This window comes from Pterocles gutturalis, unplaced genomic scaffold (genome assembly GCF_000699245.1).
Source record: "Pterocles gutturalis isolate BGI_N339 unplaced genomic scaffold, ASM69924v1 scaffold12741, whole genome shotgun sequence".
NCBI lineage: Eukaryota > Metazoa > Chordata > Aves > Pterocliformes > Pteroclidae > Pterocles > Pterocles gutturalis.
In genome coordinates, this window is record NW_010103284.1 from 29,889 (window position 1) to 43,264 (window position 13,376).

General features: G+C 49.4%; 1 protein-coding gene across 1 annotated transcript in view; it reads left to right on the top strand.

Annotated features, from left to right (window-relative positions):
- MYT1 (myelin transcription factor 1) overlaps positions 1-13,376 on the top strand; it is a gene marked incomplete at its 3' end in the record, with an annotated part of 29,364 nt that overhangs the window by 15,421 nt on the left and 567 nt on the right. The window contains exons 6-13 of the mRNA XM_010086671.1: positions 188-1,051; positions 1,669-1,803; positions 3,284-3,374; positions 4,979-5,092; positions 6,519-6,733; positions 9,308-9,513; positions 10,187-10,456; positions 11,153-11,307. Of these exons, the coding sequence (XP_010084973.1) occupies positions 188-1,051; positions 1,669-1,803; positions 3,284-3,374; positions 4,979-5,092; positions 6,519-6,733; positions 9,308-9,513; positions 10,187-10,456; positions 11,153-11,307 (2,050 nt within the window). The remainder of the gene's footprint in view (positions 1-187; positions 1,052-1,668; positions 1,804-3,283; positions 3,375-4,978; positions 5,093-6,518; positions 6,734-9,307; positions 9,514-10,186; positions 10,457-11,152; positions 11,308-13,376) is intronic.

The window sequence follows — 13,376 nt, forward strand, 5'->3', positions numbered from 1 at the left end:
TCCTTTTTCCTTTTTCTCCTTTTTTCTGTTTCTTTTCTTCCTTTTTTGTTTCTTTTCCTCCATTTTATTATTTTCCTTCTTTTTTCTTTTCCTCCATTTTTCCTTTTATATTTTTCTTTCTTTTCTTCCTTTCCTTCCTTTACTTCCTTTTCCTTCTTTTCTTTTCCTTCTTTCCCCTCCCCCCCAGAGAGAAACCCAGCAAAACTGACCCATTATGGACAAAACACAGCAACAAGTACGTCTGGGCCCAGCAAGGCCAACTATAGCAGCTATCAAGAAATAATCGCCAACTCTCTCCTAAACCTAGGCCAGATAGCGGAGGAAACCCTCGCCATCGAAGGGCAGCTGCCTGAAGCCGAGCTGCAGGTCTCCAAGCCGCCATCCAACGTCGTGCACCTGGTCCACGAGGACGCAGGAGAGGAGTTAGTGGAGGAGGAGTGCGACAAGGAGATCATCATCCAGACGGAGGATGCGGAGGAGGTCATCGAGGTCACCAGCGAGCGCAGCAGTGAGTTGTGTCCGGAGCACCGGGACGAGGCGAACTGCGAGGAGTCCTGCAAACTGCAGAAGGCTGAAGGGGAAGAAGAGGATGAGGAGGATGATGAGGAGGATGAAGATGAGGAGGAGGAGGAGGAAGAAGAAGAGGAGGAAGAAGAAGAAGAAGAGGAGGATGAAGAGGAAGAGGAGATGGCTCCTGAAGTGATCTGTGAAGAAGCTCCTCACGCTTCTCAGGACGCCCAGAAAAGCCACTGTGAAGGGCAGTTCAGCCCGAAGCCCGAGTACTCGGTCATCGTGGAGGTCCGGTCAGATGATGACAAAGACGACGATGCCCGCTCCCAGAAATCAGCGGTGACCGACGAGTCCGAGATGTACGACATGATGACGAGGGGGAACCTGGGGCTGCTGGAACAAGCCATCGCGTTGAAGGCTGAGCAGGTGAAAATTGTGCGGGAGCCCAGCCGGCTGCCAGGAGAGCACGTAAAACACTTCCAGGTGGACGAGAAACAGAGCAAACCGCTGGACAGCATCCGAAAGAGCTACTATGGCAAAGGTATGGGGACGAGGCCTCGCGTGTCCCTTCCTTCCCATCCCCAGCTGAATTTGTCTGCTCAGCCATCCATAAAAACCAGGCTGCTGGGGGGGTTTCCCAGCCTACAGAGGGAATTTAGCCACAAATCCTCAACGTCCAGAGGGATGGGGACATCCTAGAGGTCAACAGTGAATGCACAAAATGATGGTGTCCTCTCCATCTCAGCAGGGAAATTGCCTGGCTAAATTGCCTGGTGGCCTTGAAAATCTCAGCCTGAGCAGTAGAGCTGGTTTTAAAATCCAAATGGGTTTTTAAATAGTCGTAGGAGTCCGGCCACAGCAACACAATGGACTTGGCAGGGGCTGCAGAGTCCCTGGGTGCTGAGCTGGGCTGCCTCGCTGTGGCAGGTCCGTGCTCCCCTCTGGGTTGGTTACTCAAGTTGCTTTGCTGGTTTTAATTTTTGAAACTTCTGGTGTTACAATTCCACTTTCAGGGAAAAAAACCTCCAAACCCAAAGGTTTCTCCCTGTTTGACTGGAAAAGGGATGGGAAGCATCCTTGGCAATTTTTCTCTCCTTTCCACCTCTTCCCCTCCAAATCCACTAACTGCTCCCACCACCCTCTCCCCACAATCCCTAGATCCCTCAAGACCCGAGAAGCGAGAAATCAAATGTCCGACTCCTGGCTGCGATGGGACCGGCCACGTCACGGGACTCTACCCTCACCATCGCAGCCTCTCTGGTTGTCCGCACAAAGACAGGATCCCTCCCGAGAGTGAGTACATGCTGGGATAACGAGGGTTGCTTAAATTACTCTGGAGCCTTATTTCCTAGGGGAAATTTCACACCTGATGGGTAGAGCTGTCTCAAGGCCAATGAGCACTCCAAATAGTCCCAAATGATGTGGATTTCATCACTGAGTCCCTAGCACGAGCCTGATGTCAATCCTTGGGGTCTAACAGAGTTTCTGGCAGGGCTTTGGTGCTTTTCCAAGTTGTTCCAGGATGCTTCTATCCACCAAAGTGTTATTGCTCTTCACGGGAAACACTATGGAGATTATTAGGAAGTCCTGCCCTTCTTAAAGATTTTTAGCACCATCCTGTGGAGAATGAGGTCCCTTCTCTGAAAAGAAAAAAAAGAAAAAAAAGAAAAAAAGAAAAAAAAGAAAAAAAGAAAAAAAAGAAAAAAAGAGGTGCTTTAAACATGACTGCCCACCTTCAGAGACGCCCTTCTCATCTTCACACTGAATGTCACATATTTTTCCCTCTTTGGGATATCATGTTGGGAAGAAGGGGAAACTGTTCTTCCTTGCTGGCCAAATGCGCTGAAAGTGTTGCCACGTGGCAAAGGAGAGGAGTCACTGAGATGCGCAGGATAGCTCCTGAGTCTCCTACGCTCTCCTCGCTGTATAATTCACAAGGTGCTATATCGAGATTCATCTATTGGACAGAAAATATTTATCAGCATCATAACAGATTTATATATATATATACACATAGATATTTTATTTCTATCTCTCTCCCAGCATCCTGAATAGCTTTCTCTGTGCATATACGTAAAAATCAATGTTGTATGTTTATGATAATGGCGTAATAGACCAAAAAAAAAAAAAAAAAAGGAGCCCTTCCTTGTCAGTAATTTCAGGAGTTGCAGACTCGCCATCATAAACACAAAACTGCAGGAAACAAGGAAAAAGTACAGCTATCTTCACACAGGCTTGAGAGCAATAAAAAAATTATTAATAAATAACTAACACGAGCTGTGTGCTTTCGAAAGGCTTGCAAATGAAATTATTTCTTTACTTTTAAGGTCAGCGCTGCAGGAAGCAATAATCCTGAAGATTAAAATTAAAAAAAAAAAATCAAACGAAGACTAGTCCTAAGGATAAAAGCAGAGATACAACTTCAATCACTTAGAACTACCTGAAATTGGGAGACCTGGCTCCAAAACAGTGGTGGGCAGGAGGGGCTGGATGGGGGGAACTGGATTGCAATCAGCAAATGAGGAGGAAGCCCAGGCTGTGTGCAGAGATGCTAATCCAGCCCTGACCTGAGCACTGCTGCCTTCTAAATCTTTCTTTCCCTGTGCAGACGAATTCTAATTACAGCATTTCACATTCCCTGATTTCTAGGAAACCAGTGTACAAGACTTGATGATTTTCTCTTTTTTTTTTTTTTAATAATTATTTTTCTCTGATTTTTATCAAGTTGTTTTTTGCTTCCCTTCCCTCTCCCCTTTCCCTCCTCGCTCCGAAGTCTTGGCGATGCACGAGAACGTGTTGAAATGCCCCACGCCAGGCTGCACAGGACAGGGTCACGTCAACAGCAACCGCAACACACACAGAAGGTACCAAGCTTTGACTTCTCCTCCCTAGCAGCCAGGGCAAGGATGGCAGCAGGGCAACCGTCCCCAAAAACCTTGGCTCAGTCTCACACTGAGAGATGGTGCAACTAAGATGGGCAAAGCCTAAGGCAAAGAATAATGTGGGAAAGCAAGCTGGGGCAGTATTTTCTGGCTGGGGAATAGAGCAGAGCAATGTTTCCAGGTTTGCAGGTGGGACCATGGAGGGACAGATGCAGGTGGGGGTTCATGGAAGAGGTGTTTGGCACTGGGGACGCAGAGGGTGCCTGGCGAGGCCAACTGGAGGGTGATGTTTGTGTCTGGGGGTGTGGCACTGGGCAGGATTTCTAGGAATTTCCACAGGCTTTCGGCTGAAATTATTGATGAGCTGGGAATTTAGGTCTTCTCGGTGTAGGACCTCAGCCCAGATGTGGGCAGGAGGGGACAGGGTTGTGCTTTAGGGTCTGTAATTATACCCCGTGCTCTGGCTTTGGTCAAACTCCAGCACTTTTACAAATGGGAAGGCTGCAAGCAGAGTGGATGATGCTCTTAGAAGCTAGAAACCTTCCGAAAAGCCAGACTAGCTCGTGCTACAGGGAGGTGCTCATGAATTTATGATTTACCATTCATTGCACTTGAGCTTAGCTGGGAGGGAGTGACAGCTCTGCCAACGTTGATGCATCTGCAGGTGAGAGGTGAGTTTGTGTCACTACTCGTTCAGCCGTGGAGGAAGCTGGTGGATGCTTCATTGTAGCCATAGCTGCTAGAGGAAAATCAGGGAAATCTGCTCCGTTAATCGAGAAGCTGGGTTTGGTACAGGCAGCAAGCGATCACGGTGAGAATGAGGTGACCCACTGGTGTCAGTGGGTTGTGGGGTGAGCTTTGGGCACAGCAGTTTGGGCTGAGACCTGGTGGGGTCGGAGCTCTGAATGGGGGCTGAGATGGGGGTCCCTTGGTGCTGGCTGCTCTGGTGATGGCTTGGAGTCAGCTGGGAGGTTGCAGGCTCTGCTTGTGAGGGGTTTTTACCTTCCCTGAGCGATCGCCGTAAGCTCCAAGCTGGTCCCACAGAGGCAGAGCCAGGCTCACGTGCAGGGTGTGTGCAAGCAAAAGCCATTACAGCCCCCGAGCTCCCCCGGCACCGGCGCTGGCAGCCGTGCACATCAGAAGTGCAAATGTTTCCCTGCAAGTGCTCCTCAGAAGGCTCCCTGCAAACAGCCCCTGCAAAAGATCTAAATAAATACAAATCAAAAATGCCATTTCCCTGCTAAAACCACTCCAAGAAACCAGCCCGTCCCCATCTGCCTCTGCTGTGCTCAGCTCCTTGACCCACCTCCGGACCCTGGGGATGCTCCAGAGCTCATCCCAGAGAGATGTGCCACTTGATGTCTGGCGGCTTTGCTGCTTGCCAAGACTAAAAGTAAACTAAGATAATAATAATTTAAAAAGCCCTTAAATGCAAACACTTTTCCCACGGGCTCAGTGCAGCTCTGGGTCCCTGGAAGGAGTGAAGATGTCCATACTCATCCCTCATGCTTCATTTCCTTCTCTTTTTTTTTTTCTTCCTTTTTTTTTAAAAAAAAAACCCAAAAACCAAACCCAAACTCCCACAGTTTATCTGGGTGCCCCATTGCTGCTGCAGAAAAATTAGCCAAATCACATGAAAAGCAACAAACCCAGTCTGGTGATCCTTCGAAGACCAGCTCCAATTCCGACCGCATACTCAGGTAAGCGGGACCGCGAAGCCCTGCGCCGCGTCACTGCGCGTCCCCAGCCCTCCCCGGCACGCCACGCTCGCAGGAGCAGCCGGCACGGCTCCCTCCGGCTGTATCCTGATACTGCTGAGTCCTGTGATTATGATCATAGGTCTCGCCAAGGTGGGGAGATATTTAATTGATGATCCCAGGGAGGGCATTGAGGACAATGAATTGCTTCTGTAGCATCAATTAATGCTGAGGCTACAGGCCAAAGGGTTTCAGCAGGGAAGCAGAAGGCATTTGTGCCGATGGCTCTGCAATGCAAACTGCCAGAGAATGATGGCTATTATATTAGCATTATAAGTAGGGTGGGCTCGGGGAGGAGGAGGTTTAAGCTACATATAAATCACTCGATGGCAGTTCTGCCTAAGTCTTTACCCGCTTTCCTTCCTTAGCCCGCATGGTTCAGAGGAGAGAAACCTGCCACTCATCTCCAAACCCGTTGGGTTTATTTTGTGATTTTGCCCATCTCCATCTTCCCAGGAGAAAGGGCTGTCTCACGTTCAGGATGTCCCTGATAGATGCTGGCTTCCGTAGCTGATGTGATTCATGAGGCTGCAGATGGGTTGTAATCTGGTTAGTTATTTTGCAACGAGAGGAGGATAAAACCCACCGTACGAGCCCTGAGCAGCTGAGCAGCACTCCCACAAAGGCAGCCAGGTCTGATTAATTTATTTATTTGCTCCCCAGGACTGCTGAGCACCCTGGTGCTTTGGAAAGGCCATTTAGAGCCATTACTTATTTATTTGCAGCGGAGCCCGTGCTGGGTGCGGAGGGCTCTGAGCGCATCGTGAGGATGGTCCATGCTCCAAGGAGCTCCCGCTCCGAGGACTCACTCGTGGAAAGAGGTCACGGGAAGGAGAATAACAATAGGCCATTTATAGACGATTTATATGCAAGACAAATTGATTCATGATAGGCAGCCCAGCAGAAGCAGGTCTTTAAGAAGGACTCCGCAGCAGGGGAGAGGCTCTGGTGCCTTTGCAATGAATCTGCAGGGAGGAACCGAGCTAAACTGGGGTCCTCACACCTTCAGGTGCCAGCCTGTGTTGTAGGTCCCATAAGTGAGTGATGCCCGAGTTTTTAGTGCTGTTGGAAAACGCTGCCATGCCACAGCAAGAATATTGTTTTGCATGAGATTGATGCTGCGGTGTTTTGCTTAAAAAGAGGGGGGGGTAAAATAAAAAGAGGGTAAAAAAATAAAAAAGGACTCTAAGAGACCCAAATCAGATGCAGACTTGCTGAGGGAGAGCAAAGGGCTGTCACCGCCTCCTCTTCCCCAGTAACCCCTCGGGGACAAGGCGCAGCTATGCATCCTCATCGCATCTGGTCCCCTCCCAACGACCATCTCGTCAAGGTCAAGAGAAATCACTGTTGCTCCTTGTTTCATCCTCAGGCCTATGTGCTTTGTGAAGCAACTGGAGATCCCTCAGTATGGAAGCTACCGGCCCAACATGGTCCCAGCAACGCCCCGGGCCAACCTGGCCAAGGAGCTGGAGAAGTACTCCAAGGTCACCTTCGATTATGCAAGTTTTGATGCTCAGGTTTTTGGCAAACGCATGCTTGCCCCAAAGATTCAGACTAGCGAAACCTCACCGAAAGCCTTTAAATGTAAGTTGGGAGCAGGGATGGGCTGGGCTTTGCATTTTTCTGCCTTTCGCAGCGTCTCGCGAGGCTTTGGGGTGATGGGAGAGTCTTGGGGCTGAGCTGCTGGACCAGGAGCAGGGGGAGAAACGGGGATGGGGAAGGCTGAGATAGGTCCTGTGGCACGTACTTTTGGGGGAGAGAGGAGCCCCTGGCTGCCAGTAAAGCTTTACTTGGGGGAGAGCCTCTTTGGCTTTGGGAAGAATTGCATCGAGTGGTGGGAACATCAATTTGAGCGATGTCTCTAGGTGGGATAAGTTACACAGTTGTCCTCAGTCGGTCCCCGCTGCTTTGCAGTTCATATCTATTGATCTGTCTTTCCTCATCTAGCTAAATGGATTATAGTTTTCTTCTCTTCCATCTTATATACGACCCACTCCAGCCATTTGTCTTCTCTGCCACGCTCTGCTCTCCAGCTCTGCTACCTATCGATCACCCACCTCCCACCTCCCGCCTCTCTCCCGTCGCAGCCACCCACCTCCGCTCTGTACCGAGGACCGTGCACTGGTTACAACACTGTGCAACCGAAGTGTAGGGGGGAAATGAAATGGGCAAATAAACCCTCAGGGGCTGGGCTGTCGGGAGCAGGAGGGGAGCTGCAGGGGGACCCAGCCTGCCGCAGACCAATGTTCAACCTCTCCATTCCCTTTGAGACCAAATGTGTACCTGAAGACGTCTTTTTGAGAAAAAAAAAATAAAAAAAATTTAGGAGCCCAGTTTGCAGAAGTCAGCAGCCTCCAGAGGGCTTTCTGTCTGGCTAATCCCAGTTCCACAATCCTGTTTAATCCTGATGCAGCTGCTCTCTAAAAAGTGCTCGTACTTGAAAGCATCCCGGTTGTTGCACGACAATGGAAGCGCCCTTTATTACAGTACTAAATCTGCAAAGGATCAGACAATGAAATTGGATGGAGGCCAGAGAGCACAACTGCCACTGTCATCCTGGGTTAGGGCTGATGGAAAAGTAATTTGTTTCCCAGCACAAGTGATTCTCTTGCTGAATAGATTGTGTTATTTGCAATATTAGCAAAGAATTTTCAGGGTAATTGTACTGACAAAAATAATTCCAGCAGACCCACTAGGATAATCCTTTCTATTTTTTCTCATCACTTATTTTACTAATTTGCTGATTGCGAGTCTATTAGTGGTAGAAATACTTATGAAATGGAAAAGCATCACTGAGCCTACGGTGTGAAATTGAAATTGGCATCTCACGATCCCGGATATTGTCAGGTTGGGCTGGCGAATACCCGCACCCCGCCGCAAAGACATGGATTAAACTGGACTGGAAAACAAGCAGCCAGAGACAAGAATAACCATTTGGGCAAAGCTCCAATGAGTTAATCAAAGCGACAAGATGAATATGATTGCCAATCATAGCAGGGAAATCTGTTCCTTTCACTGAGAACTTCTTTTAAAGAGATCTTCATCCAGAGGGATTTATATTCCCCTGCATGTGTGTGCATAACTCCCATTAATGTCAATACGCATTATATACGCACACAATGAGGAAGAAAGCGGTCCTCGGGAAGATTAGCATTTTATAGTGTCTTATATTATGAGTTTGTAACAGGAAGAATGAAATTGCTTTGCTCTGTAGCCACATCGACCGAGGTTGTCTTGCTGCTTCGCCACCATCGGGCCAAAGCTTGGGGTCTTCCCTGGCGAGACTCCCACTGAGGAGGGTGGGGTTTTTCCTCCCAAAAAGGGCACAGGAAAATGAGTCAGGAATTTTTTTTATTTTGCTAATTGATTCAGAATACAGTGCTGTGACTGTTCAAAATCAGATGATCCCTGGTTTGCACCCACTGGAACCACTGACTTCAGAGGGACTCTCAGGGGCTCAGGGTCCTCCTGAACAGGTCCAGGTTCAAGACTAGGGCAAGTTTTATTGTGGGTTAGCCCTGGGAAATACTCGCTTTCATTTCATAGGGTGTAAAGAGAAATTGCACCTCCAGGATTGCACGGCTGCAGGCTGTGACATAGAGGAACACTGCGGTGCCGCAGCCGCGCGCGGCTGTGTAATGGATCCTGTTATTCAGGCACGTTTAAATGATGCGTCAGCTGTCAGAAAAATCCATATTTCACTGGTGTCATCATCGGAAGCTCATATTTCATGGCCAGGGTTTTGCTATTAATGTAATTTTTTAAATCGTAAGTTTTCAAATGTGCTACAAGAAAGTCAGCTCTGCAGATAAGTTATGAACAACAAAAAAAAGCGCCAGGAACCTTATCCAAGCTTTCTGCTTTCACTGCTTCCACCGAGGAGCAGCTTTAATGAAGAAAAGCACTCATTGTTTGGGGACTTGATGGCAGAGTCGGTTAATGAATTAAGTTTTCACACCCAGAGACCTTTGCACAAGTTGCAGCCAGCACTGTTCTTGTTGCACATCCCAGGCAACAAAATAGCCCGTGGACTGGGAATAACCATGGGGTACCACTGGAACCATTGATATGAACCTGTGTCAGACTGACTTGACCTCTCACCACTGCTTGTGACGGTTATACATCAGCCTTGTGTTGTTCCTTCTCTTTTTATTCCAGCCAAACCTTTTCCAAAGGCCTCTTCCCCCAGCCACAGCCCCTCCAGCAGTTACGTGAAGAGCACTTCATCTTCCTCCACAGGCTTCGACTACTCCCACGACGCCGAGGCTGCGCACATGGCTGCCACTGCCATCCTCAACCTCTCCACCCGCTGCTGGGAAATGCCGGAGAATCTCAGCACCAAGCAGCAAGAGGCCCCCGGCAAGGTGAGATGAGCGTGCACGGGGACCACCAGTCCAGGACGTTGTGGAGTGGGTTAAAATTTGACATTTGGGGTGGGAGAAATATACCTTTTTTCACCCTCCCTTTCATTTTGGTGTTTAAATATAGAGGGAATGCAGAGACTCATGACACCCTTTCTCTTTGGGTGATGAATTTCAGAGGAGGTAATCTTGGCTCTCCGTGTGTTATGGAGATGCGATGTGGTTCAAATTACCCACCTGAGATGAGCATCATTCCCAAGCAGAGTCTCAGGGCTGGTTTCAGTTGCTCACTGCTCTGTATCTGATGCCATTTGAGATTCCCCACTTGCGTCCAGTTGACCTCCAGCTGTTTTTCAGATGAACACAGGTTTTTTCCTGAAGTCCCAGCCTTGGGTAGATGTCTTGGATGCGATGAGGCATCTTAAATGGCACTAGATGCCTGTGTTCAAGTAACTGAGTCAAAATGCCACCTTGCTGTAGCAGTGGAGTGCATTTGCATTGCATGTTTCTGAAATATTTATGAAAGGGCATCCCTTCCCTTCAGTTCCTTCAAACTGACTGTGGGGAGGATGGGACATGAATAACCTGCCCCTGACACTGCAAAAGACAAATGGGAGCGAGATCCCCGTAGGGAATTGCTGGCAGCTGCTAACGTTGGGCGTTTCCAACCTTTCAGTCCATGGACATTGAGGTGGATGAAAACGGGACTCTGGACTTGAGTATGAACAAGCACCGCAAACGGGAGAGCACCTTTCCTAGCAGCAGCAGCTGCAGCAGTAGTCCCAGCATGAAGTCCCCAGATGTGTCCCAGCGCCAAAACAGCACCAGTGCCACGAGCAGCACCATGACCTCCCCCCAGTCCAGCCAGACCTCCCGCCAGGACGAATGGGATGGACCCATTGACTACACTAAACCAAACCGTCAGCGGGAAGAGGAGCCAGAAGAGGTGAGTGGTGACTCTGGATGTTTAAGTGGCACCTCATGGGGGACTGAATGCCACGTTTGCTTCCATAGTTGTCCTATTTTCTCCCCAAACCTCTACTCTGACCTTTAAGCCTAGGAAAGAAGTATTATTAGCTTCATCAGGGCTACCAGAATAGCTGCAGACAATCAGGCAGGAGGCAGAGCTGTCCTGGGGTGAACGCGGGTGCTCCCAGCTCCATTGGGATGTTCCTGTCAAGGAAGAACGCACCACTTGCATCGTCCTGGTGCTGCCGTTCTTGCTTCTTTGTAAATCGTTTCAGCTCATTTGCACCAGCGATGCTCCTGGTGATGTTCCCCAGGATGATTTATATCTACCATTAGCAGATGCCACTAACATTAATCCTTGCAGGTGGGGGAACTCAGCCATCCCCTCTCGGCTGGGTGAGTTGAGGATGAGTATGGGGGGATTGCACCACTCTTCATCCCTTCAAGATCTTGGGAGAGTCAAGTGTAAACCCCTGTAAAGATGTGTTTTATGCATTTCTCCTATTAAAAAGGGAAATTAGACTATTTGATCTTTGCTTTGGGTACTGCGAGGTGCTTGCAAAGGGCTGAGGAGCGTTGGCCGTGCTGCACTAACTGGGATGAGCCTGGGATCCTCTCCCACCATAGGGAATGGCCACCACTCCAACCACTTTCCCTGGCTGTTTTCTTGCAGTCAGAGCCTGCCGCCCACTCTTTTGCCTCCTCGGAAGCTGATGAGCAAGAAGTGGTGGAGGAAAACTTTGAAGAACGGAAATACCCAGGGGAAGTTACTTTAAGCAACTTCAAGCTTAAATTCCTCTCCAAGGACATCAAGAAAGAGCTGCTCACGTAAGTCCTGCCTTCTTGTCGCACAGGGATGGAGCCTGTCTGATTTCCTGCCCCCTTGTTTTGGGACACTGGGTGATGCTGGATGAGCACGGGACACTGGTGCTCACTGGATGAGCACCCAAAGGATCTCAGTACCTTCTTGATGGGGGTGTTGAACCTCAAGTTGCATCGCTGGGAAGGCGAGACTTGCTGGCTGCTTAACGTAGGGCAACGAGTCCCATCACTGTGATACCGCAGGGCCACAGCAAGAGAATTGGGGCTGCAGCAGGATTGCTGTCATGCTGCATCTTAGACTGGAGAGGGATCTTAACCCAGCTCACATCTGGATATTCATGGCATTGGGTGGGTGGAAACAGAGCCCCAGATCTGTTCTATTAGATGGACTATTGCTCTGCATCCTCACTGCTCCCCAAGCTAACAGTTAATGTTTAGAGTCTGGCTCAAACTCTGCAGCTCGGATCTGATGGCACGTCGGGATTGGGCTGGATGCTGTGATGGGGAGGTCTCCCCTCCCCGGCGTCCCAGCAGATCTGCTGCGTGTGGGCCTGCGTGTCTGACCTTCCCATATGTTAAACAGGGAAGAGTCGTCGGGCATCGTTGTGCTGACCTTACACAACGTGGCTCATTATTTGTCCGTGCAAGGAGGGGGCTGAGGGAGCAGCCAGGCAGGGGGGAGAACTGCAGGGACAGAGCAGCAGCAGCATCTTCCCTAAAAGAGCAAAGCACAGACCAGCTGCCCTGTGCAAATCTCAAAAGGCTTTTTTAAAACCCAGCAGTGATGTGAATGGCAATTTCTGAGGTAGAGCCCTGAAATCCTCCTGTTCTTTAATTGTATTATGAAGGTAAAGAAATTTCCTAAATGGAAACAGCCCTGGAATAAATAAATGGTGTCACCGGCAGCCCTGAGCCTTCTCTCCCCATTTAGCATCCTTGCTCCTTTCTGGCCCGAGGGCTGTAATGAATTAGCCGTAGTTAACTCAGGAGCAGACTTACCCACTGTGTTTGTTTGATGCTCCATGTCTGGGTGTAGTTCTTGGGCCATCTCCAGGCACTGATGGCCATCGCTGTGCTCCTCACCTCCGTCTTCTTGCTGCCCCGCTGCCAGCACACGAGTGGGTACCGTGTAGCAATCCATCACTGCTGCTCCAACATCTTCCCATCAGCGCTGGCTCCAGGGCTCAGTGTTTGTGCGGGTGCTGTGGCTGTGAAAGGGACTCGAGGGTGAGCAGGGACTAGCTGCATCCCCAAGCCTCAACCTGCCAGGACAAACTGTCCCAGGACATCCCTGCAGAGTATCCCAGGAGATCCCTGAACTATCCCAGAACATCCCTGTGCTATCCCAGGAGATCCCTGCAGAGTGTCCCAGGACAGGACATCCCTGGAGAGTGTCCCAGGACCCCCCTGTGCTATCCCAGGATATCTCTGCTCTCTTACATACCCCCTGGCCCCAGCCTCACTGCTCATGCACAAACTGAATTTTATTCCCTGGGCACCGAGAAGGGATGACACCTTTTCCCACAGCTGTGCAAGTGCAATCCATGGGGGAGGCAGCGGATGGGGACTGGTGGGAAACACTGGCGAGGGCAGCAGGGGGGATGCGGCAGCTTCTGTCTGTCCTCGATTTAGGAGCCCCCAGGCATGTGAGTCAGAGGTTACTTTTATTCCCTTTACGGAGTGAACAGTGTTTTCAAGCTTTTCTTTGCAGCTATAAGGGCCGGGGAAAAAAATAAAACACAAACCCAACTAAACAAAAAAATATATCCCAAAACATTTCAGAAAGCTGAAATCTGACGCTTTCAGGGAATAAGCTGATTCCCGCAGCCAGAGCTTCAATATTGCAAAAATCATCCAAATTGGCACCACCAAGACAGTGACGTTCGTGCCTGTTCCTTTATGCCACCCAGCAGGTTGCTTTCAGTCTTCCACTGCCACCGAGCAAACCCAGCAGCTACGTACTTTAAGCATCTTTTTCCCATTTGCCACAAATTTTTTCAATTTTTTCAAATATTTTTTCAGGATCTGTGTGATCTTTTGGGAACACAAAAGGGAGGAAACGAAGCTGAAAAGGG